Source organism: Cherax quadricarinatus, chromosome 32 (genome assembly GCF_038502225.1).
Source record: "Cherax quadricarinatus isolate ZL_2023a chromosome 32, ASM3850222v1, whole genome shotgun sequence".
NCBI classification, from domain to species: Eukaryota; Metazoa; Arthropoda; class Malacostraca; order Decapoda; family Parastacidae; genus Cherax; species Cherax quadricarinatus.
Window position 1 is genome coordinate 34,262,467 of NC_091323.1, and position 26,931 is coordinate 34,289,397.

The 26,931-nt window shown below is 39.0% G+C and overlaps 2 protein-coding genes across 4 annotated transcripts in view; one reads left to right on the plus strand and one right to left on the minus strand.

Annotated features, from left to right (window-relative positions):
- The window catches only part of LOC128690100 (uncharacterized), a 78,292-nt gene that overhangs the window by 45,108 nt on the left and 6,253 nt on the right, over positions 1-26,931 (plus strand). Inside the window, exon 11 of one of the 3 annotated variants that reach the window (XR_011392690.1) lies at positions 17,000-17,418. The exons of 1 other annotated variant lie outside the window; for it this stretch is intronic. The gene's annotated coding sequence lies outside the window, so the exon portion shown is untranslated. Of the gene's footprint in view, positions 1-6,281; positions 6,301-16,999; positions 17,419-26,931 lie in introns of those variants that run through there. One more of the 3 variants, XR_011392692.1, reaches the window with a different exon arrangement.
- The window catches only part of LOC128690233 (heparan sulfate 2-O-sulfotransferase 1), a 40,678-nt gene continuing 18,186 nt past the window's right edge, over positions 4,440-26,931 (minus strand). Inside the window, exons 6-9 of the mRNA XM_053778804.2 lie at positions 24,482-24,579; positions 17,008-17,165; positions 8,149-8,228; positions 4,440-5,831 (exon numbers count right to left, since the gene is read on the minus strand). Of these exons, the coding sequence (XP_053634779.1) occupies positions 5,679-5,831; positions 8,149-8,228; positions 17,008-17,165; positions 24,482-24,579 (489 nt within the window). The 3' untranslated portion in view covers positions 4,440-5,678. The remainder of the gene's footprint in view (positions 5,832-8,148; positions 8,229-17,007; positions 17,166-24,481; positions 24,580-26,931) is intronic.

The window sequence follows — 26,931 nt, forward strand, 5'->3', positions numbered from 1 at the left end:
TGCCAAGACCCTCGCATTTACTTCTCTTACAACCCCATCTATAAATATATTAAACAACCACGGTGACATCACACATCCTTGTCTAAGGCCTACTTTTACTGGGAAATAATTTCCCTCTTTCCTACATACTCTAACTTGAGCCTCACTATCCTCGTAAAAACTCTTCACTGCTTTCAGTAACCTACCTCCTACACCATACACCTGCAACATCTGCCACACTGCCCCCCCTATCCACCCTGTCATACACCTTTTCCAAATCCATAAATGCCACAAAGACCTCTTTAGCCTTATCTAAATACTGTTCACTTATATGTTTCACTGTAAACACCTGGTCCACACACCCCCTACCTTTCCTAAAGCCTCCTTGTTCATCTGCTATCCTATTCTCCGTCTTACTCTTAATTCTTTCAATAATAACTCTACCATACACTTTGCCAGGTATACTCAACAGACTTATCCCCCTATAATTTTTGCACTCTCTTTTATCCCCTTTGCCTTTATACAAAGGAACTATGCATGCTCTCTGCCAATCCCTAGGTACCTTACCCTCTTCCATACATTTATTAAATAATTGCACCAACCACTCCAAAACTATATCCCCACCTGCTTTTAACATTTCTATCTTTATCCCATCAATCCCGGCTGCCTTACCCCCTTTCATTTTACCTACTGCCTCACGAACTTCCCCCACACTCACAACTGGCTCTTCCTCACTCCTACAAGATGTTGTTCCTCCTTGCCCTATACACAAAATCACAGCTTCCCTATCTTCATCAACATTTAACCCTTTCAGGGTCCAAGGCCAAAATCTGAAGTCACGCACCAGTGTCCAAGAAATTTTGAAAAAAAAAAAAAAATTATGTTTTCTTACAGAATTAAAGAGCATATTTTTGTGAAGGTAATAAAACAACAAAAAAAAATAGAATCTGATCAGTACTTACCGAGATACAGTGCCAAGAAGTTTATAGAAAATGATGTGGTGGTGGCAACATCGACGAATTCCACATACACGTATTGTATTATTTTGTTGTTTTAGTTGTTTTTTCTTTTCTTTTCCAATTTTTTTCTATTCCTACTAACATTTGGGGCCTGAGAGACCAATACTGTATATAATTGATATATATAAACTCACTGTATTGAACACAATAACCGCACTAAAGTTATTATCATATTATTGTTTACCACTGTTGTTTATTACAATAAACATGCACAAATATTGTATAATACTAATGTTCTATCATATATTTACATATTTACAATCACTGGACATGGTTTTAGAACTGCTGGAGCTTGTGGAACTCCTTGAAACAAGGCACCATGCACAGAGGCACCTTACATTCCTCACACATAAACCGAGTGTCTTTGCGTCTTTGTTGCCGTCGTTTTGTTTGTGCACAGACAATGCATCTCTTCTGAGCAAATTTCTTTTGAGTTGAAGGAAGCTGTATTATGAAATGATCACCTTCTCTCCTCAAACGCTTGGGTATATCGTGATGAATTCGAGGACCATGTTGTATTGCAGGTGTTGTTACCTGGTACTTCATTATGAGTTGTCTGACAACAGACAAACAAAATTCACCATACGGTGGTCTGTTACCAGTCTTTATTTGGTACATATTATATGCATTCAGCATTGAAATGTCCATGAGATGGAAGAAAAGTTTCATGTACCACTTGTAACTCTTACGAACACAGTCAACAAAACCAATCTGCATGTCACACTTGTCAACCAAGAGCATGTTTTGTGTATAATCAATCACTGACACTGGTTTTCGAATACATTCATTAGTCACTCGATCAACTTTGCCACTGTCTTGCATTTCATTACGGTGAATGGTTGTCAACAATGTGACATCTCGTTTGTCATGCCACCGTAATGCCATGATGTCATTGGCAGTAAACACCTGCACGTCATCACCACAAACACCTGCATTGAGCCTGGGCATATGTTTACGATTAGAACGCACTGTGCCACACACATCTGTCTTGTTCACTCGCATGAAATCACTGAGTAATGGGCTTGTGTACCAGTTATCGGTATATAATGTATGGCCCTTACCAAGATAAGGTGCCATCATGTTTCTCACTACGTCACCTGAGATACCCAATAACATCTTGGTATCTTTCAATGTTTTACTACCCGTGTATACAACAATATCCAACACCAGGCCACTGTCACAATCACAGAGTACAAACAATTTTATACCAAAGCGGTTCCTCTTGCTCGGTATATACTGCTTGAATGACAGTCTACCTTTGAACAAAATCAAAGACTCGTCAATTACAAGATTCTTGAATGGATAAAAGTATATCCTGAACTTTTGTTTGAGATACATGAAAACATTTCTAATCTTGTATAACCTGTCACTTCTGTCAGGACTGGTTTTGTCAGAGAAGTGCAACATACGTAACAGTAAGATAAACCTATTCACTGGTATTATTTCACTGAAGGATGGGGTAGAAATTAGCCGATCTGTGGACCAGTATGCTTTTATATTATGCTTATAGACGTGAGGCATAAGCATTATTGTTGCAAAAAGCAAATACATTTCTGCAACAGTCGTCTCTTTCCACTTGTGTAGTCTTGACTGTGGTGATAAGATCGTATTTGCCATGGTGTACTGAAAATACTTATTACTTTCCCTGGCAATAATTTCCATCAATGGCTGGTCAAAGAATAATTCAAAGAATTCCAGTTCATTGGCCGTGGTTCCAAGGGGACAGGTAGGTAGAATTCCACTTTGAGAGTCATCAAAGTGGTGAGGCTTGGGAACAAAATTGGGATTTTGCTGCCAATCCCACATACAGTTTTGTGGTGGATACTGGACATCATAGGCTGGTTGTACGGTTGGTTGTGGTTGTGGCGGGCTGGTGGCTGACGCTCCGCTTTGTCCTTGAACTGACGAGTCAGCAGCGTGGGTCCCCGCGTGGCACGGTGAGTCACGCATGGCGGTGCCACTACCACCACTAGCACCACTACACCATCCACTGATGCCTGTGGCCCGTCCATGCCAAGTGTAGCCACATCATCCTCACTATCACTACCTAAAATGGGTGTAGGGCCACGGGATGTACTCCGGGATGTACTCCGTGTACCCGTCTGGGCACAGCATAGGGTACACTACCCGAGCGCATGCGGCGGCGAACATACCGACGCTTCACTGGTGAATATGATTCCTCACTATCACTACTCGAATGATCGTCGAGCGCAATAAAATCACAATCCACGTCAGAATCATCGTCATTACTGAAGTCAGAGGCCTGGCCACGCGAAAATATTAGTTTTCTCTTACGTTTAGGAACACCCGACCGTGAGTCACGAGTGCCCACACCAGAGGTAGAAGGTCGAGGATCGTCGGGGTTTTCTGCACCATTATCGATATCCTGGTCATTATTTTCGGTCACTAACTTATCAAAGCCGTAGAATTCGTCTTCATTTCCACTTCCATCAGTGTCAGAACTATCAGACAGGAAGAGGAGAGTCCCAATTTTCCGGGGAGTGAGAGCTGACTTGCGACGAGGCATGGTGAACAAGGGTGACTGAGCCGGCGTTCCCACAATGCTATGCAGGTGCCTAGATTTTTTGTTTACAGCGCACACCCATGGCGCAGACCCATTCTCTCACATGTAGGCCTATGAGCGCTTTTGCGCTAAATTTGACGGCACTAGAATTTTGGCGTAGATCTACAATTTGGACACTCACCGTAAAGCCGTAGATCTACGGGACGGACCCTGAAAGGGTTAACAGTTCCTCAAAATATTCCCTCCATCTTCCCAATACCTCTAACCCTCCATTTAATAACTCTCCTCTCCTATTTTTAACTGACAAATCCATTTGTTCTCTAGGCTTTCTTAACTTGTTAATCTCACTCCAAAACTTTTTCTTTCTGCTTACCATAAAAATAGAGCTGTGGAGATGACTCAAGTGTTGAAAAACCTACTTCTTAGGGCAACAGTGTGTGAACAAGTGAATGAGAGGGCTGGTGTATTAAAACATGCACGCTGTTGGGAATACTTGTATATCTTTCATACACTTTTCGTAAAGAATAAGGTACTGTAGTATTTAAAAGCTATCTGTGAGGACCCGTGTAAGTTCATACTTTAATCAGTAATGCATTACTGGAAGGGTACATTAATACAGTATGAAATTAGATTAATTAGGTACTTTTGCTGCACTAATGTTGCCTCCCTCCTTTCCTTCCTCAGGTGACTGGATGTACTGTATTCTTTATTAGTTATTGGCATCATTAATGGAGTAGCTTCACTAAATATCAGCTTGTGTTTACAAGAAATTTGGGAAAACAGTAAACCTTTTACCACTTTAATCTGATATGTGTATAAATCCAATTAGTCAAATATTACAGGTTAGGGGTCACCAACCTTCTTTTGTTCAACTGGGTCATAATAATTTCTAAAGGTCTCATACTTCAAAAACAAAGTGATGCAGAGTGAAAACTAATCACAATTTTAATATAGTCAGTATTCTAATAAATATAAATACAAACTTAATTACTGACAATCCTGATCTTTGGATATAAATCCTGATTCAAAATTAACCTTGTAGTGCAGTCTACAGATCAGTTAAATCTGAAACATTTTGAGTCATGCAAAATCTGTTAAAGGTCTGCATGTAGCCCAAGGATTGCAGGCTGGTGACTTCTGTTATAGACCATGATATAAGCATAAACACTTAAAGGTATTATATGCATAGCAAAGGAACTGGGAAATTCTTTCCAAGAATATTTGGAATATAAAACAGATAATATAAAATTTGCATTGGATAACTTCTTGCTCACAAACTGACCTTCTTAAAGATACATAGCATTGAAGCACACCATCACAAATATTTTACTAATAACTCATGTGCAATATATAAAAATGTCCCAGTATTACCCAACTATACAAACTGTGCAAAATACTATATAATACTATAATTCTCAACTGTGCAGAAACTGTGCAAAATCCTACATAATACTATCATACCAGTTTTACATTCTTATCTGTGGATACAAAGAAGTCAAACAATATATATAATGCATATATACTGATATCCTATCAAAGAGACAATCAGCAATTCTTCAACAACTTTAAAACATTTAATAAATAAACAGAAATTATTACAGTGCTATTTTATTTACATATATGTTTGCACTTGGTGCAACTGAATGTGGAAATAAAGGTTATATATGGAATCATGCCTGAAAAATAGTAAGCAGTATATGAAGAAAATAAATCTTTACTGCACCTCCAAAATATATTATACTCAATAGAAAACATACAAAAATAATACTTGTCAAAATATTATAATAAAACTCTGAGAAAAACTTTGCTCAAGAAAGAGGAAAGACAAAAAATATTATTGAGACAATATCAAAATCCTGAGAATAGCTTAGCTCAAGAAAGAGGAAAGACAAAATTAATATTGAGACAACATGCATATCATCATTGTACTGTCTCAATATTAAGTGCAAGACTGCTGTAAAGTACTATACAGTACTATACACAAGAACTTGCTTCTCACACTGTAGCTAATGAAAAAATAAAGGTCTGAACTGTTATTAAATAATGATATAGGCACTTCAGTGTATTGCATGTAATTATTGGTTGATTACAAAGAAAAAGACTGAAAACAATTACCTTAAATGCTTCATTAGTAAAATTTTACCTTATAATGTACCCTAGCTTTTTCTGGGTTTAATTTTCTCATACGCAAACTTCTGTCCTCTGTCCATCAAACGTCCAGTACCTTCAGTCTCTATTAGTGTCTTCTTCCGTAAAAAATGGAAATGATCTAATGCGAAGTTGTAAAATTCATTTTCCAACCTCCAAACCTGAAATCACAGTACACATCATTATTTATTATAAAACAAGAAGTTTGGAATATTGGCAATTTGGAGGGATATGTTGTGTATCTTTGTACGTACGTATATGATTATAAAATGTTGTATTCTGAGCACTTCTGCAAAAACAGTGATTATGTGTGAGGTGAAAGTGTTGAATGATGATGAAAGTATTTTCTTTTTGGGGATTTTCTTTCTTTTTGGGTCACCCTGCCTCGGTGGGAGACGGCCGACTTGTTAAAAAAAAAAAAAAACAAAGAGGAAGTGAAAGTACATAAACACAATTGAAGATCTTACCTTACAGACCATCTTAGTGAGTGAATACTGATGAATTGCTGATTTACTTTTTTAACACATCAGCCATCTCCCACTGAAGTAGGGTGATCCAAAAAAGAAGAAAAAGCATTTTCACCATTATTCATTCCATCACCGTCTTCCCAGAGAATCGCTGACATTACAGTTCTGATGCCTCTCCAAACTGTACTGTCCCCACCCCTCCTCCAGAGCAGGCACTGTACCTTCCACTTTGAAAACTCAAGTTCGGCCAACTGATTTCTGCGAGTCCACTCATAGTACCTTTTTCACACTCCAACAGTACATCAAGTCATAAAAGCCACATGCATCCACTCACTTCTTCTAACAAGCTAACACATGCCTGTTGGATGTCCAAGCCCCTTGCAAACAAAACCTCCTGAACTCTCTCCCTCCAACAACTGCTAGGATGACCCCTACCCTGCCTTCCCTCCACAACAGAATTATACACCCAAGTCATCCTATTTTACTCCATCCTCTTTAACCCTTAAACGGTCCAAACAGATCGACGCTCAAATTCGTAGTGCTACAAAAGTAGATCTACTTTTTTTTTTACATATTTTCAAATATAACAAAAAAAAATGTAGATAAAAGTTTTTTTTACACATTTTCAAATGTAAAACAAAAAAGATCTACATTTTTTTACATACTTTCAGATGCTGAAAAAACGTATATATATGTTTGGACCATTTAAGGGTTAAATGTCCAAACGACCTCCATAACCCCTCCTCAGCCCTCTGGATAATACTTTTAGTAACCTGCACCTTTTAATCTACAAGCTATAAATTCTCTGCATAATATTCACACCACACATTGCCCTCAGACACAGCACCTCCACTTCATACAACCTCCTCCTCCTCCTCACTGCAACTGTTAAAACCTATGCTTCACACCCATATAAATGTATTGGTATCAATATACACTGACACATTCCTCTTGTACAAGAAATTATTTTCTCCAAATGGTCATGGTAGGCAGGTTAAGGAAGCACATGTGGGAGATTAAATGTTGCCATGTATCTATAAGAATTTTTTTTCACAGATAACAGATCAATACAATCATAATATTGACAAATGCAAAGTTCTAAATGTTGGACAGGAAAATAACCATGCCACATATAAACTAAATAATGTAGATCTTAATACTACCGATTGCAAAAAGGATTTAGGAGTTCTGGTTAGCAGTAACCTAAAACCAAGACAACAGTGCATTAGTGTTTGCAATAAAGCTAACAGAATTCTTGGCTTCATATCTAGAAGTATAAATAATAGAAGTCCTCAGGTTGTTCTTCAACTCCATATATCCTTGGTTAGGCCTCATTTAGGCTATGCTGCTCAGTTCTGGTCACCGTATTACAGAATGGACATAAATGCTCTGGAAAACGTACAAAGGAGGATGACGAAGATGATCCCATGTATCAGAAATCTTCCCTATGAGGATAGACTGAAGGCCCTGAATCTGCACTCTTTCGAAAGGCATAGAATTAGGGGAGATATGATCGAGGTGTATAAATGGAAAACAGGAATAAATGAAGGGAATGTAAATAGTGTGCTGAAAATTTCCAGCCAAGACAGGACTCGCAGCAACGGCTTCAAGTTGGAAAAATTCAGATTCAGGAATTATATAGGAAAGCACTGGTTTGGTAATAGAGTTGTGGATGAGTGGAACAAGCTCCCGAGTACAGTTATTGAGGCTAAAACATTGTGTAGTTTTAAAAATAGGTTAGATAAATACATGAGCGGGTGTGAGTTGGACCTGACTAGCTTGTGCTGCTGGGTCTGGTACAGTGCTCCATCCTTGAGTGGGGATGACCAGACTGGGTGGGTCATTGGGATAATCCAGGGGGTGGGTCATTGGTCTAATCCAGGGGGGGGACATGGACCTGCTCTGCATGGGTCAGTAGGCCTGTTGCAGTGTTCCTTCTTTCTTATGTTATGTTCTTATGAAAAGAAAAAATATTTTACTGTGTAAAATGCAATACCATAATCTATCTTACCTTAGTATTTTGAAGTTTTGCTATAGTTTCTTCAGAAGGTTGGATTTTCTTAACAGTTTTTCTTAGATGAGACTTGGAACCTATAAAGAAAGGTGAGAAACCTACAACAAATACACATCTCATTTTTTTAACACATGGTCCATTTTCCCATAAAAAAATGGAAATAAATTTACCATCATTCATTCAACAGCTGTCTTGCCAGAAACACACAGACATCCCATTCAAATGACCCCTGATCTACAGTGTTCCCACTCAGCCCTCAGAGTGCAGACACTACTTCTCACCTCCAGAACTCAAATCCAGATACTAATTGGTTTCCCTAAATGAGTCATTTACCTGGAGAGGGTTCTGGGGATCAACGCCCCAGCAGCTCGGTCTGAGACCAGGCCTCGTGGTGGATCAGGGTCTGATCAACCAAGCTGTTGCTGCTGGCCACATGCAAACTGATGTACAAACCATAGCCCGGTTGGTCAGGCACTGACTTTAGGGAATACAGAATACAGATCAAGGGCCTTCAACCGTTCCCAGTAATTTAGATGCCTTATCATACTTATGTGTGCAGTGAAAGTTCTTTGTACAATCTCCAGGTCAGCAATTTCCCCTGCCTTGAAGGGAGCAGTTAGTGTACAGCAGTATTCCAGCCTAGAGAGAACAAGCGATTTGAAGAGAATCATGGGCTTGGCATCCATAGTTTTGAAGGTTCTCATAATTCATCCTATTATTTTTCTAGCAGATGCGGTAGATACATTGTTGTGGTCTTTGAAGGCGAGATCCTCTGACATTATCACTCCCAAGTCCTTCGTATTACTTTTTCACTCTATTGTATGGTTAGAATTTGTCATATACCCTGATACAGGTTTAATTTCCTCAAGTTCTCCATATCTGAGTAGTTGAAATTTCTCCTCATTGAACTTCAAATTGTTCCGAGTGGCCCATTTGAAGATTTGGTTTATGTCCGCTTGGAGTCTTGCAGTGTCTTCAATGGAAGTCACTGTCATGGCAATCCAGGTGTCATCAGCAAAGGCAGACACAGGGCTACGGCTTACATCTCTCTGTCTGTCAGATATGAGGATGAGGAATAGAATGGGAGAGAGTACTGTGCCCTGTGGAACAGAGCTTTTCACAGTAGCTGCCTCAGACTTTACTCTGTTTACTATTACTCTTTGTGTTCTACTTGTCCGGAAGTTGTAGATCCATCTACCAACTTTTCATCATCACGCATTTTGTGTGCTATTACACCATGGTCACACTTGTCGAAAGCTTTTGCAAAGTCTGTGTATACTACATCCGTATTCTGTTTATCCTTTACAGCATCCAGGACCTTGTCATAGTGATCCAGTAGTTGGGACAGGCAGGAGCGACCTGCTCTAAACCTGTGTTGCCTTGGGTTGTGTAACTGATGGGTATCTAGGTGGTTGGCGATCTTACTTCTTAGAACCCTTTCAAAGATTTTTATGATATGGGATGTTAGTGCTACTGGTCTGTATTTCTTTGCAACTGGTTTACTGCCACCTTTGTAGAGTGGGGCTATGTCTGTTGTTTTTAGTGAGTGTGGGATGACCACTGTCTCTATGCTCCCTCTCCATAGAATGGTGAAGGCACGCAACAGGGGCTTCTTGCTGTTCTTGATGAACACGGAGTTCCACGAGTCTGGGCCTGGGGCAGAGTGCATGGGCATGTCATTTATTGCCTTTTCAAAGTCTTGCGGTGTTAGGTAATATCCAAGATTTTTGAGATGACCAAATTTTGGGTATCGTTCACAAAGAAATCATTTGGATTATTGGCCTTTAGTCTGGGCAGTGGCTTGTTGAACACTGAGTCGTATTGGGACCTTCGTATCTCACTCATTTCTTGACAGTCATCTGTGTGTGTCCCATCTTGCCTAAGCAAGGGCCCAATGCTGGATGTTGCTTTTCCCTTAGATTTGGCATAAAAGAAGTATTTTGGGTTATTTCAATTTCCTTTTGGCTTTTAGTTCTTCCTGTGATTCTTGTCTCCTGTAAGATTCCTTCAGTTTAAGTTCGATATTGCAATTTCATTAACCAATGCCTCCCTTCGTATATCAGATATACAGTGGAGCCTGTACTTACGAGTGCCCCAACGTGCAAGTTTTTCAAGATATGAGCAGTTGGTAGGTCGATTTTATGCTTCCAGATGCGAGTAAAATTTCAAGATGCGAGTGGGCCTCAAGGGAGGTTCCTTGACGCTGGTGAGGGGCTCTTGCTCTTGATCTAGGGAACTGGATCTCAGTTCTTTGTTGGACTATCTTATTGAAACTTGGGCAATGTATGATGGAGAGATGCTTCTTAAAGTACACCAAAATTGAAAGAAATCGGACAATAAATAACAGAGTTCGCTTCTCAGCCATTAGCCGCCCCTTAGTATATTCTCATATGGTTTTTTTGGTTGTATTCTCACTTTTTTGGTCTCATTTGATAGAATGGAAGATATATTAAAGATATAGATATGATTTTGATTGGTTTCACAATGAAAACTACCTTGAAATTGAGCTCAAAGTAGCAGAAATGTTCGATTCTTTGGTGATGTTCAAGAGTAAACAAATGATGTCACCATCCCATACCTGCCTGACTGACCATTCCAATACGCAATCACGAATGGGTTGACATTATTTATACAATTATTACAATAATGCAGTAGTGTGCATAACAGTAAATCTTCTATCTTTTGTGTGAATAAAAATTCCAAATGGCAAGCATGAGTACAGTGGACCCTCAACAAACACTGGCATCATCTAACGATAAAATCACCTAACGATGCGTTTCTACATAAAAATATTGGCTCAACAACGATGAAACACTCAGGTAAGGACATTCGTCCCGAATGCGTCCGTCTTCCGCCGTCCAGCCTGAGCACTTCAGCTGCCCTGTCTTCAGCTAGTGTGCCAATGTTTACAAGCCATGGCGGAGAGTTTCATGCATACATGCGATATGTTTTGTATTATTCCATTATTTTTAGTGCTTGTAACTGCTAAATAAGCCACCATGGGCCCAAAGAAAGCTTCTAGTGCCAACCCTGTGGTAAAAAGGGTGAGAAATACTATCAAAATACTATCGTACCATGGTCAGCTGTTGCTGCACCACCGTCAGCTGCTGCTGTACCACTGTCAGCTGCTGCTGTGCCATGGCCAGCTGCTGCTGTTGCTGCACCACTGTCGGCTGCTAATGTACCACCATCAGCTGCTGCTGTACCACCGTCAGCTGCTGCTGTACCACCATCAGCTGCTGCTATACCACCGTCAGCTGCTGCTATACCACAGTCAGCTGCTGCTGTACCACTGTCAGCTGCTGCTATTGCTGCACCACCATCAGCTGCTGCTGCACCACCGTCAGGTGTACTACTCGAAGATGTGAAGTGTGTGTTGTAGGTGTGGCTTAACGAGAAGCAATTACTGAGGAACAATTAACCCCAGAGGGTTAGCCATCCAGGATAACCCAAGAGAGTGAGTGCGTCATCGAGGACTAACTTATTTCCACTTGGGTCTTTAATCTTGTTCCCCAGGATGTGACCCACACCAGTCAACTAACACCCAGGTGAACAGGAAAAAATGCCTGGAACTAGTGCTCATATTGGTGAATTTAAGGCCAGCAAAGGTTGGTTTGAGAGATTTAAGAATCGTAGTAGCATACACAGTGTGATAAGGCGTGGCGAAACTGAAAAATTCTAACCCCAACAAGTGTTCCATTGTAATGAAACAAGCCTGTTCTGGAAGAAAATGCCAAACAGGACCTACATTACTCAGGAGGAAAAGGCCCTCCCAGGACACAAGCCTATAAAAGACATGCTAACTCTCATGTTGTGTTGTAATGCTAGTGGGGATTGCAAAGTGAAGCCTTTACTCATGTATCACTCTGAAAATCCCAGTGTGTTCAAGAAAAAGTGTCTCATCACTCATCAATACTCTTCAATAAAGGTAAGTGTCATTTTAGCATTTATTTATGTAGCTATTGTGCATGTCTCATTGTTTTCTTTGTAGGGAAATGTATATTTCATGAATTTTTTTTTTTAATAATTTTGGCTGTCTGGAATGGATTAATTGGATTTCCATTACTTCTTATGGGTAAAATTAATTCGGCTAATGATAAATTCGGCTAAGGACAAGCTCTCTGGAACGGATTAATATCGTTGGTCGAGGGTCCACTGTATTATTATAAGAATATGTACGTACTAATTAATAATAATAATAATAATAATAATAATAATAATAATAAAACTAATACACATAATAATAGGTATACCATCTTTTAGGAGTGAAGAAGAGCAGAATGTAAGTGTGGGGGAGGTACGTGAGGCATTACGTAAAATGAAAGGGGGTAAAGCAGCTGGAACTGATGGGATCATGACAGAAATGTTAAAAGCAGGGGGGGATATAGTGTTGGAGTGGTTGGTACTTTTGTTTAATAAATGTATGAAAGAGGGGAAGGTACCTAGGGATTGGCAGAGAGCATGTATAGTCCCTTTATATAAAGGGAAAGGGGACAAAAGAGACTGTAAAAATTATAGAGGAATAAGCTTACTGAGTATACCAGGAAAAGTGTACGGTAGGGTTATAATTGAAAGAATTAGAGGTAAGACAGAATGTAGGATTGCGGATGAGCAAGGAGGTTTTAGAGTGGGTAGGGGATGTGTAGATCAGGTGTTTACATTGAAGCATATATGTGAACAGTATTTAGATAAAGATAGGGAAGTTTTTATTGCATTTATGGATTTAGAAAAGGCATATGATAGAGTGGATAGAGGAGCAATGTGGCAGATGTTGCAAGTATATGGAATAGGTGGTAAGTTATTAAATGCTGTAAAGAGTTTTTATGAGGATAGTGAGGCTCAGGTTAGGGTGTGTAGAAGAGAGGGAGACTACTTCCCGGTAAAAGTAGGTCTTAGACAGGGATGTGTAATGTCACCATGGTTGTTTAATATATTTATAGATGGGGTTGTAAAGGAAGTAATTGCTAGGGTGTTTGGGAGAGGGGTGGGATTAAATTATGGGGAATCAAATTCAAAATGGGAATTGACACAGTTACTTTTTGCTGATGATACTGTGCTTATGGGAGATTCTAAAGAAAAATTGCAAAGGTTAGTGGATGAGTTTGGGAATGTGTGTAAAGGTAGAAAGTTGAAAGTGAACATAGAAAAGAGTAAGGTGATGAGGGTGTCAAATGATTTAGATAAAGAAAAATTGGATATCAAATTGGGGAGGAGGAGTATGGAAGAAGTGAATGTTTTCAGATACTTGGGAGTTGACGTGTCGGCGGATGGATTTATGAAGGATGAGGTTAATCATAGAATTGATGAGGGAAAAAAGGTGAGTGGTGCGTTGAGGTATATGTGGAGTCAAAAAACGTTATCTATGGAGGCAAAGAAGGGAATGTATGAAAGTATAGTAGTACCAACACTCTTATATGGGTGTGAAGCTTGGGTGGTAAATGCAGCAGCGAGGAGACGGTTGGAGGCAGCGGAGATGTCCTGTTTAAGGGCAATGTGTGGTGTAAATATTATGCAGAAAATTCGGAGTGTGGAAATTAGGAGAAGGTGTGGAGTTAATAAAAGTATTAGTCAGAGGGCAGAAGAGGGGTTGTTGAGGTGGTTTGGTCATTTAGAGAGAATGGATCACAGTAGAATGACATGGAAAGCATATAAATCTATAGGGGAAGGAAGGCGGGGTAGGGGTCGTCCTCGAAAGGGTTGGAGAGAGGGGGTAAAGGAGGTTTTGTGGGTAAGGGGCTTGGACTTCCAGCAAGCGTGCGTGAGCGTGTTAGATAGGAGTGAATGGAGACGAATGGTACTTGGGACCTGACGATCTGTTGGAGTGTGAGCAGGGTAATATTTAGTGAAGGGATTCAGGGAAACCGGTTATTTTCATATAGTCGGACTTGAGTCCTGGAAATGGGAAGTACAATGCCTGCACTTTAAAGGAGGGGTTTGGGATATTGGCAGTTTGGAGGGATATGTTGTGTATCTTTATATGTTTATGCTTCTAGACTGTTGTATTCTGAGCACCTCTGCAAAAACAGTGATAATGTGCGAGTGTGGTGAAAGTGTTGAATGATGATGAAAGTATTTTCTTTTTGGGGATTTTCTTTCTTTTTTGGGTCACCCTGCCTCGGTGGGAGACGGCCGACTTGTTGAAAAAAAAAAAAAAAAAAAAAAAAAAATAATAATGTACTACAATTATAATAATAGACGGCTTTGACAGGCCGTCACTAGATGGCAGTGAATACCACAACAATGCAGGAGCAGTTATGGCCGCCTCCACCTGACACATAATGACATTTTATTCATTCTAGAGTTTATATCAGGTTTCTATGTTATTTATATTATGTCACATTAGACGAATTTTGGTAGATAAATAAGCTGTAGAGTTGATATTAGAGAAATACCGAACTATTTTGTCATGCCTGGAATTCCACTGCAACGGATTAATTCCATTTCAATTAATTTAAATGAGGAAAATTGACTCAACAAACAAGCAAATCGAGATGCGAGCAAGGTCACAGAACAGACTAAACTCGTAAGTAGAGATTCCACTGTATTGGCCCCTCTCAGCAACTCTGTGACTCTTCGCCTTCATCTGTATAGGGAACATCTTTCTTTTTCTTAATGGGATGTGCCTTGAGCAGATCTCAAGAACCAGTTTATTTTTTCTAGGCAAAGGTTCAGATCTATGTTGTTTAGGATATCTTAGGTTCAGATCTATGTTGTTTAGGATATCTTACCAGCTTGTTTCATTTAGAACATGGTTGACTTGTTCCCATTGTATGTTTGTTACTGAAATTGAATTTTGTGAAGACACCTTCATGACTGATCACATTTTGCTGGTTAGGAGCCCTGTGCATACACGTCTGTACCTCTATTATGTTGTGGTCTGAGTGTATTGTCTTTGATACGGTTATATTAAGTATCAGAGCATCGTTGTTAGTGAAGATGAAGTCCAGTATATTTTCTAGTCTTGCAGGCTCTAATATTTGCTGGTTTAAGGTGAATTTGGTGCAGAGATTTAATAGCTTATGTGTGTGTGTAAATTTTCATCTGAGCTGCTTCCTGAGGTACATAAACACTTAGTATAACCCACTTTTTACATCTCACCCTTATTTTAATCTCATAATCTTTGAATTTATACATTTATACAGGTCTCCCTCAACATTCACGTTTTCAACTTTCACGGGCTTCACACATTCGCGAATTCCCAACCGCCAAATTCCCAGCCGCCAAATCATATTTAAGTTTCCCGCCACCTGTGAGTCCCTACTACCCTCCCTCCGACCCCCGCAACTGGCAGCCAGCCCTCCCACCACTCGGTGTGGTGAGTGTTTTGTTTGTTCATTATTTGCTATTAAACTACAGTATAAATAATGTAAACCCATTCATGACTGCATATTGGAATGGCTATTAGGAAAGGTATTAGACGGTGACATCATGTGTTTACTCTTGAACACTGCAAAGAATTAAACATTTCTGCTACAGCTAATAATAACAATAGTAATAGTAATAATAATAATAATAATAATAAATATAATATAATTGAAAAAGGAAATTGTACAAAAATATGAGGGAGTGGTTGACACATCGTCAGTGTGACTTTGTTTATGCTGGAGTGAACATTAGTCTCCCTGCTCTTCCAAACATTTCACAATAATTCATTGTGTTTGGTGCTTGTAGATTGAGTGTGACTGGAGTGGTAGAGGCAGTGATTGAGGCAATGGTATTTAATAACATACATGTTAATAATAATACATGTTATTAATAATATGTACTGTACTATTATTATTTATAGCATATATGTTATTAAATACATACATGTTAATAATAATACATGTTATTAATAACAACATGTACTATTATTATTTATAACATATATGTTATAAATAATAATTGCTGAATTATTGTGAAATGCTTGGAAGAGCAGGGAGACTAATGTTCACTCCAGCATAAACAAAGTCACACTGACGATGTGTCAACCACTCCCTCGTATTTTTGTACAATTTCCTTCTTCAATTATATCGTATTTATTATTATTATTATTATTATTATTACTATTGTTATTATCATTATTATTATTACTATTGTTATTATTAGCAATAGCAGAAATGTTCGATTCTTTGCAGTGTTCAAGAGTAAACACATGATGTCACCGTCTAATACCTTTCCTAATAGCCACTCCAATATGCAGTCATGAATGGGTTTACATTATTTATACTGTAGTTTAATAGCAAATAATGAACAAGCAAAACACTCACCACACTGAGTGGTGGGAGGGCTGGCTGCCAGTTGCGGGGGTCGGAGGGAGGATAGTAGGGACTCGCAGTGGTGGAGGCAGTGGTGGAGGCAGTGGTGGAGTCTGTAGTATTTAATAACATACATGTTATTAACATACATGTTATTAAATAACATACGTTATTAAAGCATAACATGTATATATTTAGTACAATTTACGACGTTTTCATGTATTTTATGATTATTCATGGTTCAACAAGTTAAGGAAGCAGTATTGTAATATATTTCCCTACAATATATTGGGGCACCAAACATTCATGGTTTTTCAACATTCGCGAGGCTCTTGATCCCCTAACCCTCGTGAATGTTGAGGGAGACCTGTATTCTCTTTCAACATTACTGCTACTCCTTCTTTAGTTCTAATGTTTTCAGGTACACATGACCTAATCCCATTTCTGAAAATTTTGCTACCCATTTAGCTTTTTTCACTTAAAAATACGATATACATAAATTATGCCATCTTAAAAATTTGCCATATTTTACCCTTATCTCCCTTCATATCACCTTATTATAAATATATCCCATGTAATTCAAAATGTTTTACATACATTTATATTCCCAGATACTTACCTGAGAGATAGAGGTCGTAAGCACCTCTGAAAAATCGTGGCAGTGAGTATTCGAGCATGGCTACAAAATCTGCAATTTCCTCAGTAACCCCAACCAGAAAATAACTGTGAAGTAGGTTATTCTTGGCTTGATCAAGAGCCCAGCCAGATCCTGGAACCCTAGGAAAATACAGTAATTACACTGGATAGTTTCTAATGAAAAATATTAAATAACAAGTTATATATACAAAGAACCCTTGTGTTTTGGTCATTTACTAAAGAGAGATAACTAGACCCTTTTAGTTAGCTTCAAAATAAGCAGCCTATAAAGAAAGCATTTTAATCTGGTTTCCTACGGGAAACCAGGGAGGTACGTACTACCGTTCTGCCAAGTGAGTGTAAAACAAAAGCCTGTAATTGTTTTACATGATGGTAGTATTGCTGGTGTCCATTTTTCGTCTCATAAACATGCAAGGTTTCCGGTATACAGGGATACGGCCAGTGTGTTGAAAGAGAAAGATTATTGTAAGTCCCTATAATTCTAATGTTTTAACTATATCTAATTACATTTATTATTATAAGTCCTTGCAATTCTAATGTTATAAGAATAACTGTTATAACTTTGAACTGTAAACTCCACAGATAGTGTGAGGTACCAAGTTTTGAATTTCATACTAAGCTCCACTGAGCCCCATGTTGTTTGAGGTAAGGTGTATACACATACCCTTCATTCTGTAGCCTGCCATTATGGACAGAGAATCCAAATCTAAAGCAACATCACTGATGTTCTTTTAGATTTGGGAAGTTGTGTTTTCATCAAACACATACTGTATAACACAGCTCCTGAGATTAATAAAAAATACATGTACATACTATGTAATATTAATTAAGTCATTACTAACCATTACAATGGCAACTCCTCTCAATTGTCCATATCTACATCAATGCTTATGTGAGTTGTGAATAATTCCACATACATTACCGTATTCTTCATTATTCCCAAGTCTTAATTACAATTCATGCAATGTCTGAAAGACCTAGAGTTTAATCAGTAGCCAAGGTAAAATATTTTTACCTGTAAATGTTATCATTCCAAGAATAAAATGTTTTACCCATCAACTGTCAGTATTAAATCCCTCAACCTGAAGATAATAATTTGTGGTAGTCTCAAGAAGTGATTTTTAGCGACTTTCTCTACATTTTTCTGGGAAATAAACACAAATGTTCACAAATTCTGATGTATGAAACTGACTAACACAAATCTCAGAACATATATAGTGACTTTTAATCAATTCATTACAAAAAAAAAAAAATCATCAGAACCTTGCATTTGTCTTTTAAATTTTAGTTTAACCCTTTCACTGTCAGTGCTGTAGTACTATGGCTTACAAGCCAGTGTTGGTGCCGTAGTATTACGCCAAAATTCTAGTGGCTTCAGATCTAGTGGCAGAAAGCTGGTAGATCTACATGTGAGAGAATGGGTCTGTGTGGTTAGTATCCACAGTACAAAAAAAATCTTACAGCACGCAGTGCATGAGAAAAAAAAAAAACTCCAACCGTGTTTTTGGTTTAAAACGCCGACTTTGAGGTGTATTTTCGTATGGTATTTATGGTTGTATTCTCATTTTCTTGGTTTTATCTGATAGAATGGAAGATATATTTCAGAAAGAGAGATGATTTTGATTGGTTTCATGATGAAAAGTACCTTGAAAGTGAGCTCAAAGTAGCAGAAATGTTCGATTTTCACCAATGTTCAAGAGTAAACAAATGACTTCACCATCCAATACGTGTCCAACTGGACAGTCTAATACGCAGTCACGAATGGGTTGACATTATTTATACAATTATTACAATAATGCAGTAGTCTGCAGTAATAAAAATTCAAAATGAAAAGCATGAGTAATAAACGAGGGGCCTGGAGATGTGACTAATGAACAGAGAAAATGTTATTTTAGTACCAGAAATATCTGCACTGTTTATTCTGGACCATATTTTGAAATTGGCATCTTTTGAAATTTGTGTGAAATTGGCCAAATTGTCAATCTGACCACTTTATAGGGTAGCTGAAATCTGTAAATGGGCAGTTTCTTGTACTCAGTTAATAGAACATATGGAGTTCTAGTGAAATAGCTATGAGTTTGGTTGACTGGAACAATGGAATTGGCCGAAAATAGGGATCAAAGTGGGCGAAATCGCTGATGCGTATACAGGTCTCCCTCAACATTCACGAGGGTTAGGGGATCAAGAGCCTCGCGAATATTGAAAAACCGTGAATGTTTGGTGCCCCAATATATTGTAGGGAAATATAATACAATACTGCTTACTTAACTTGTTGAACCATGAACAATCATAAAATACATGAAAACGTCATAAATTGTACTACGTAAATACACATGCGTTATGCCTTAACAACATGTATGTTATTAAATACCACTGCAAGTCCCTACTACCCTCCCTCCGACCCCCCACAACTGGCAGCCAGCCCTCCCACCACTGTGTGGTGAGTGTTTTGTTTGTTCATTATTTGCTATTAAACTACAGTATAAATAATGTAAACCCATCCATGACTGCATATTAGAATGGCTATTCGGACAGGTATTGGAAGGTGACATCATGTGTTTACTCTTGAACACAGCAAAGAATCAAACATTTCTGCTACTGCTAATAATAATAATAATAATAATAATAATGATAATAATAATTATTTTATTTTATTTATTATCACACTGGCCGATTCCCACCAAGGCAGGGTGGCCCAAAAAAGAAAAACTTTCACCATCATTCACTCCATCACTGTCTTGCCAGAAGGGTGCTTTACACTACAGTTTTTAAACTGCAACATTAACACCCCTCCTTCAGAGTGCAGGCACTGTACTTCCCATCTCCAGGACTCAAGTCCGGCCTGCCGGTTTCCCTGAATCCCTTCATAAATGTTACTTTGCTCACACTCCAACAGCACGTCAAGTATTAAAAACCATTTGTCTCCATTCACTCCTATCAAACACGCTCACGCATGCCTGCTGGAAGTCCAAGCCCCTCGCACACAAAACCTCCTTTACCCCCTCCCTCCAACCTTTCCTAGGCCGACCCCTACCCCGCCTTCCTTCCACTACAGACTGATACACTCTTGAAGTCATTCTGTTTCGCTCCATTCTCTCTACATGTCCGAACCACCTCAACAACCCTTCCTCAGCCCTCTGGACAACAGTTTTGGTAATCCCGCACCTCCTCCTAACTTCCAAACTACGAATTCTCTGCATTATATTCACACCACACATTGCCCTCAGACATGACATTTCCACTGCCTCCAGCCTTCTCCTCGCTGCAACATTCATCACCCATGCTTCACACCCATATAAGAGCGTTGATAAAACCATACTCTCATACATTCCCCTCTTTGCCTCCAAGGACAAAGTTCTTTGTCTCCACAGACTCCTAAGTGCACCACTCACCCTTTTCCCCTCATCAATTCTATGATTCACCTCATCTTTCATAGACCCATCTGCTGACACATCCACTCCCAAATATCTGAATACATTCACCTCCTCCATACTCTCTCCCTCCAATCTTACATCCAATCTTTCATCACCTAATCTTTTTGTTATCCTCATAACCTTACTCTTTCCTGTATTCACTTTTAATTTTCTTCTTTTGCACACCCTACCAAATTCATCCACCAATCTCTGCAACTTCTCTTCAGAATCTCCCAAGAGCTCAGTGTCATCAGCAAAGAGCAACTGTGACAACTCCCACTTTATGTGTGATTCTTTATCTTTTAACTCCACGCCTCTTGCCAAGACCCTCGCATTTACTTCTCTTACAACCCCATCTATAAATATATTAAACAATCACGGTGACATCACACATCCTTGTCTAAGGTCTACATTTACTGGGAAATAATTTTCCTCTTTCCTACATACTCTAACTTGAACCTCACTATCCTCGTAAAAACTCTTCACTGCTTTCAGTAACCTACCTCCTACACCATACACCTGCAACATCTGCCACATTGCCCCCCTATCCACCCTGTCATACGCCTTTTCCAAATCCATATATTGCCACAAAGACCTCTTTAGCCTTATCTAAATACTGTTCACTTATATGTTTCACTGTAAACACCTGGTCCACACACCCCCTACCTTTCCTAAAGCCTTCTTGTTCATCTGCTATCCTATTCTCCGTCTTACTCTTAATTCTTTCAATAACAACTCTACCATACACTTTACCAGGTATACTCAACAGACTTATCCCCCTATAATTTTTGCACTCTCTTTTGTCCCCTTTGCCTTTATACAAAGAAACTATGCATGCTCTCTGCCAATCCCTAGGTACCTTACCCTCTTCCATACATTTATTAAATAATTGCACCAACCACTCCAAAACTATATCCCCACCTGCTTTTAACATTTCTATCTTTATCCCATCAATCCCGGCTGCCTTACCCCCTTTCATTTTACCTACTGCCTCACGAACTTCCCCCACACTCACAACTGGCTCTTCCTCACTCCTACAAGATGTTATTCCTCCTTGCCCTATACACGAAATCACAGCTTCCCTATCTTCATCAACATTTAACAATTCCTCAAAATATTCCCTCCATCTTCCCAATACCTCTAACTCTCCATTTAATAACTCTCCTCTCCTATTTTTAACTGACAAATCCATTTGTTCTCTAGGCTTCCTTAACTTGTTAATCTCACTCCAAAACTTTTTCTTATTTTCAACAAAATTTGTTGATAACATCTCACCCACTCTCTCATTTGCTCTCTTTTTACATTGCTTCACCACTCTCTTAACCTCTCTCTTTTTCTCCATATACTCTTCCCTCCTTGCATCACTTCTACTTTGTAAAAACTTCTCATAAGCTAACTTTTTCTCCCTTACTACTCTCTTTACATCATCATTCCACCAATCGCTCCTCTTCCCTCCCGCACCCACTTTCCTGTAACCACAAACTTCTGCTGAACACTCTAACACTACATTTTTAAACCTACCCCATACCTCTTCGACCCCATTGCCTATGCTCTCATTAGCCCATCTATCCTCCAATAACTGTTTATATCTTACCCTAACTGCCTCCTCTTTTAGTTTATAAACCTTCACCTCTCTCTTCCCTGATGCTTCTATTCTCCTTGTATCCCATCTACCTTTTACTCTCAGTGTAGCTACAACTAGAAAGTGATCTGATATATCTGTGGCCCCTCTATAAACATGTACATCCTGAAGTCTACTCAACAGTCTTTTATCTACCAATACATAATCCAACAAACTACTGTCATTTCGCCCTACATCATATCTTGTATACTTATTTATCCTCTTTTCCTTAAAATATGTATTACCTATAACTAAACCCCTTTCTATACAAAGTTCAATCAAAGGGCTCCCATTATCATTTACACCTGGTACCCCAAACTTACCTACCACACCCTGTCTAAAAGTTTCTCCTACTTATAGCATTCAGATCCCCTACCACAATTACTCTCTCACTTGGTTCAAAGGCTCCTATACATTCACTTAACATCTCCCAAAATCTCTCTCTCCTCTACATTCCTCTCTTCTCCAGGTGCATAATAATAATAATAATAATAATAATAATAATAATAATAATAATAATAATAATAATAATAATAAATACGATAGAATTGAAGAAGGAAATTGTACAAAAATACGAGGGCTGAAGCAGTGGTGGAGGAAGTGGTTGACGCAGTGTCAGTGTGGCTTTGTTTATGCTGGAGTATTAGTCTCTGTGCTCTTCCAAACATTTCACAATAATTCACTGTATTTGGTGCTTGTAGATTGAGTGTGACTGGAGTGGTTGAGGCAGTGGTAGAGGCAGTGATAGAGGCAGTGGGTGAGGCAGTGGGTGAGGCAGTGGGTGAGGCAGTGGGTGAGGCAGTGGGTGAGGCAGTGGGTGAGGCAGTGGTAGAGGCAGTGGTAGAGGCAGTGATAGAGGCAGTGGGTGAGGCAGTGGGTGAGGCAGTGGTAGAGGCAGTGATAGAGGCAGTGGGTGAGGCAGTGGTATTTACTAACATATACATGTATGTTATAAATAATAATAGTACATGTTAATATTAATAACATTTATAATAATAATAATAATAAATGTTATTCATAATGTACTATTATTATTTATAACATATATGTTAGTAAATATCACTGCCTCTACCACTGTCTCACCCAATGCCTCAAATGCTGCCTCACCCACTGCCTCTATCACTGCCTCTACCACTGCCTCACCCACTGCCTTTACCACTGCCTCACCCACTGCCTCTATCACTGCCTCTACCACTGCCTCAACCACTCCAGTCACACTCAATCTACAAGCACCAAATACAATGAATTATTGTGAAATGTTTGGAAGAGCACAGAGACTAATACTCACTCCAGCATAAACAAAGCCACACTGACGCTGCGTCAACCACTTCCTCCACCACTGCTTCAGCCCTCGTATTTTTGTACAATTTCCTTCTTCAATTCTATCGTATTTATTTTTATTATTATTATTATTATTATTATTATTATTATTATATTAATATTATTATTATTATTATTAGCAGTAGCAGAAATGTTTGATTCTTTGCTGTGTTCAAGAGTAAACACATGATGTCACCTTCCAATACCTGTCCGAATAGCCATTCTAGTATGCAGTCATGGATGGGTTTACATTATTTATACTGTAGTTTAATAGCAAATAATGAACAAACAAAACACTCACCACACAGTGGTGGGAGGGCTGGCTGCCAGTTGCAGGGGTCGGAGGGAGGGTAGTAAGGACTCGTGGCGGTAAACTTAAATATGATTTGGCAGCTGGGAATTTGGCGGTTGGGAATTCGCGAATGTGTGAAGCCCGCGAAAGTTGAAAACGCGAATGCTGAGGGGGACCTGTATATCGCCAAGACAGCTAACTTCACGAGAGCGTAATTCCACAAGTTTTCCACCAAACTTCGTATTTTTTTTGTCATTACCACCGGAAAAAGATTCTCTATCATTTCATAAGAATTTTTTTTTTTAAATTCTTTAACACCGAGAGCAAGTTTGTGAGCAGGGATCTCGAAAGTGAAAGGGTTAAAAAGACACTTAAGAATGAGATAAAAAAAATTAAATCTAGTACTAAACTTGACACTACTAACTTGCCAATTTTAATTACAGTTAATTTTATCATAAATATCTGAAACTAATATCTTCAGTTTATTAAACTGTTGCTTATTTTTCAATCTAACATGACTTACTGAACCTTTGAACAATTGGTTTACATTATGAAATATGGTTCTGGGGAGAAATAAATGTGCATTTTGGCAAGTTAAAATATGAACAGAATGAAATAATCAGAAACAACATATACAGTTGAAAAAATAAGGAATGACAGGCACTGCCAGAAATGGGGTTAAATAAACTAACCTTTAAATACACTTCAAATTAGCAGCGAAGTACTGTATATTTACAAAGGAACAAATGCAGAGAGAAGGCATTCCCTAGAGAACTCGAGGAAAGCTTACCAGCACTCAGCATGGTGACCACAAAAGAAGGGAACTTGCACCCACAGATGAGTTGTAGAGCAGTCCGGATGTTCGATGGCTACACACTCATCCAAAGTCTAAAAACAATAATACGTAAGTAGCTAAATACCAATACCAATCTGCATTTGATTAACAGATTTTTTTTTTATTAACACACTGGCCGATTCCCACCAAGGCAGGGTGGCCCGAAAAAGAAAAACTTTCACCATCATTCACTCCATCACTGTCTTGCCAGAAGGGTGCTTTACACTACAGTTTTTAAACTGCAACATTAACACCCCTATAGATACTTCTTTCTTCTTTCAACAAACCGGCCGTATCCCACAGAGGCAGGGTGGCCCAAAAAGAAAAATTAAAATTTCACTTTTTTAATTTAGTAATTTACACAGGAGAAGGGGTTACTAGCCCCTTGCTCCCGGCATTTTAGTCGTGTCTTACAACACACATGGCTTACGGAGGAAGAATTCTGTTCCACTTCCCTATGGAGATAAGAAGAAATAAAGAAGAATAAGAACTAGAAAGAAAATAGAAGAAAACCCAGAGGTGTATGTATACATATGCTTGTACATGTACGTGTAGTGTGACCTAAGTGTAAGTAGAAGTAGCAAGACGTACCTGAAATTTTGCATGTTCATGAGACAGAAAAAAGGACACCAGTAATCCTACCATCATGTACAACAATTACAGGCTTTCGTTTAACACTCACTTGGCAGGACGGTAGTTGACGTGTCAGCGGATGGATTTATGAAGGATGAGGTTAATCATAGAATTGATGAGAGAAAAAAGGCGAATGGTGTATTAAGGTATATGTGGAGTCAAAAAAACGTTATCTATGGAGGCAAAGAAGGGAATGTATGAAAGTATAGAAGTACCAACACTCTTATATGGGTGTGAAGCTTGGGTGGTAAATGCAGCAGCGAAGAGACGGTTGGAGGCAGTGGAGATGTCCTGTTTAAGGGCAATGTGTGGTGTAAATATTATGCAGAAAATTTGGAGTGTGGAAATTAGGAAAAGGTGTGGAGTTAATAAAAGTATTAGTCAGAGGGCAGAAGAGGGGGTTGTTGAGGTGGTTTGGTCATTTAGAGAGAATGGATCAAAGTAGAATGACATGGAAAGCATATAAATCTATAGGGGAAGGAAGGCGGGGTAGGGGTCGTCCTCGAAAGGGTTGGAGAGAGGGCGTAAAGGAGGTTTTGTGGGCGAGGGGCTTGGACTTCCAGTAAGCGTGCGTGAGCGTGTTAGATAGGAGTGAATGGAGACGAATGGTACTTGGGACCTGACGATCTGTTGGAGTGTGAGCAGGGTAATATTTAGTGAAGGGATTCAGGGAAACCGGTTATTTTCATATAGTCGGACTTGAGTCCTGGAAATGGGAAGTTCAATGCCTGCACTTTAAAGGAGGGGTTTGGGATATTGGCGGTTTGGAGGGATATGTTGTGTATCTTTATACGTATATGCTTCTAAACTGTTGTATTCTGAGCACCTCTGCAAAAACAGTGATAATGCGCGAGTGTGATGAAAGTGTTGAATGATGATGAAAGTATTTTCTTTTTGGGGATTTTCTTTCTTTCTTGGATCACCCTGCCTCGGTGGGAGACGACCAACTTGTTGAAAAAAAAAAAAAAAAAAAAAAAAAATTATATATATATATATATACTGTATATATATATATATATTTTTTTTTTTTCAACAAGTCGGCCGTCTCCCACCGAGGCAGGGTTACCCAAAAAAGAAAGAAATCCCCAAAAAGAAAATACTTTCATCATCATTCAACACTTTCACCACACTCACACATTATCACTGTTTTTGCAGAGGTGCTCAGAATTAAACAGTTTAGAAGCATATACGTATAAAGATACACAACATATCCCTCCAAACTGCCAATATCCCAAACCCCTCCTTTAAAGTGCAGGCATTGTACTTCCCATTTCCAGGACTCAAGTCCGACTATATGAAAATAACCGGTTTCCCTGAATCCCTTCGCTAAATATTACCCTGCTCACACTCCAACAGATCGTCAGGTCCCAAGTATCATTCGTCTCCATTCACTCCTATCTAACATGCTCATGCATGCTTGCTGGAAGTCCAAGCCCCTCTCCCACAAAACCTCCTTTACCCCCTCTTTCCAACCCTTTCAAGGACGACCCCTACCCCTAGTTCCTTCCCCTATAGATTTATATGCTTTCCATGTCATTCTACTTTGATCCATTCTCTCTAAATGACCAAACCACCTCAACAACCCCTCTTCTTCCCTCTGACTAATGCTTTTATTAACTCCACACCTTCTCCTAATTTCCACACTCCGAATTTTCTGCATAATATTTACACCACACATTGCCCTTAGACTGGACATCTCCACTGCCTCCAACCGTCTCCTCGCTGCTGCATTTACCACCCAAGCTTCACATCCATATAAGAGTGTTGTTACT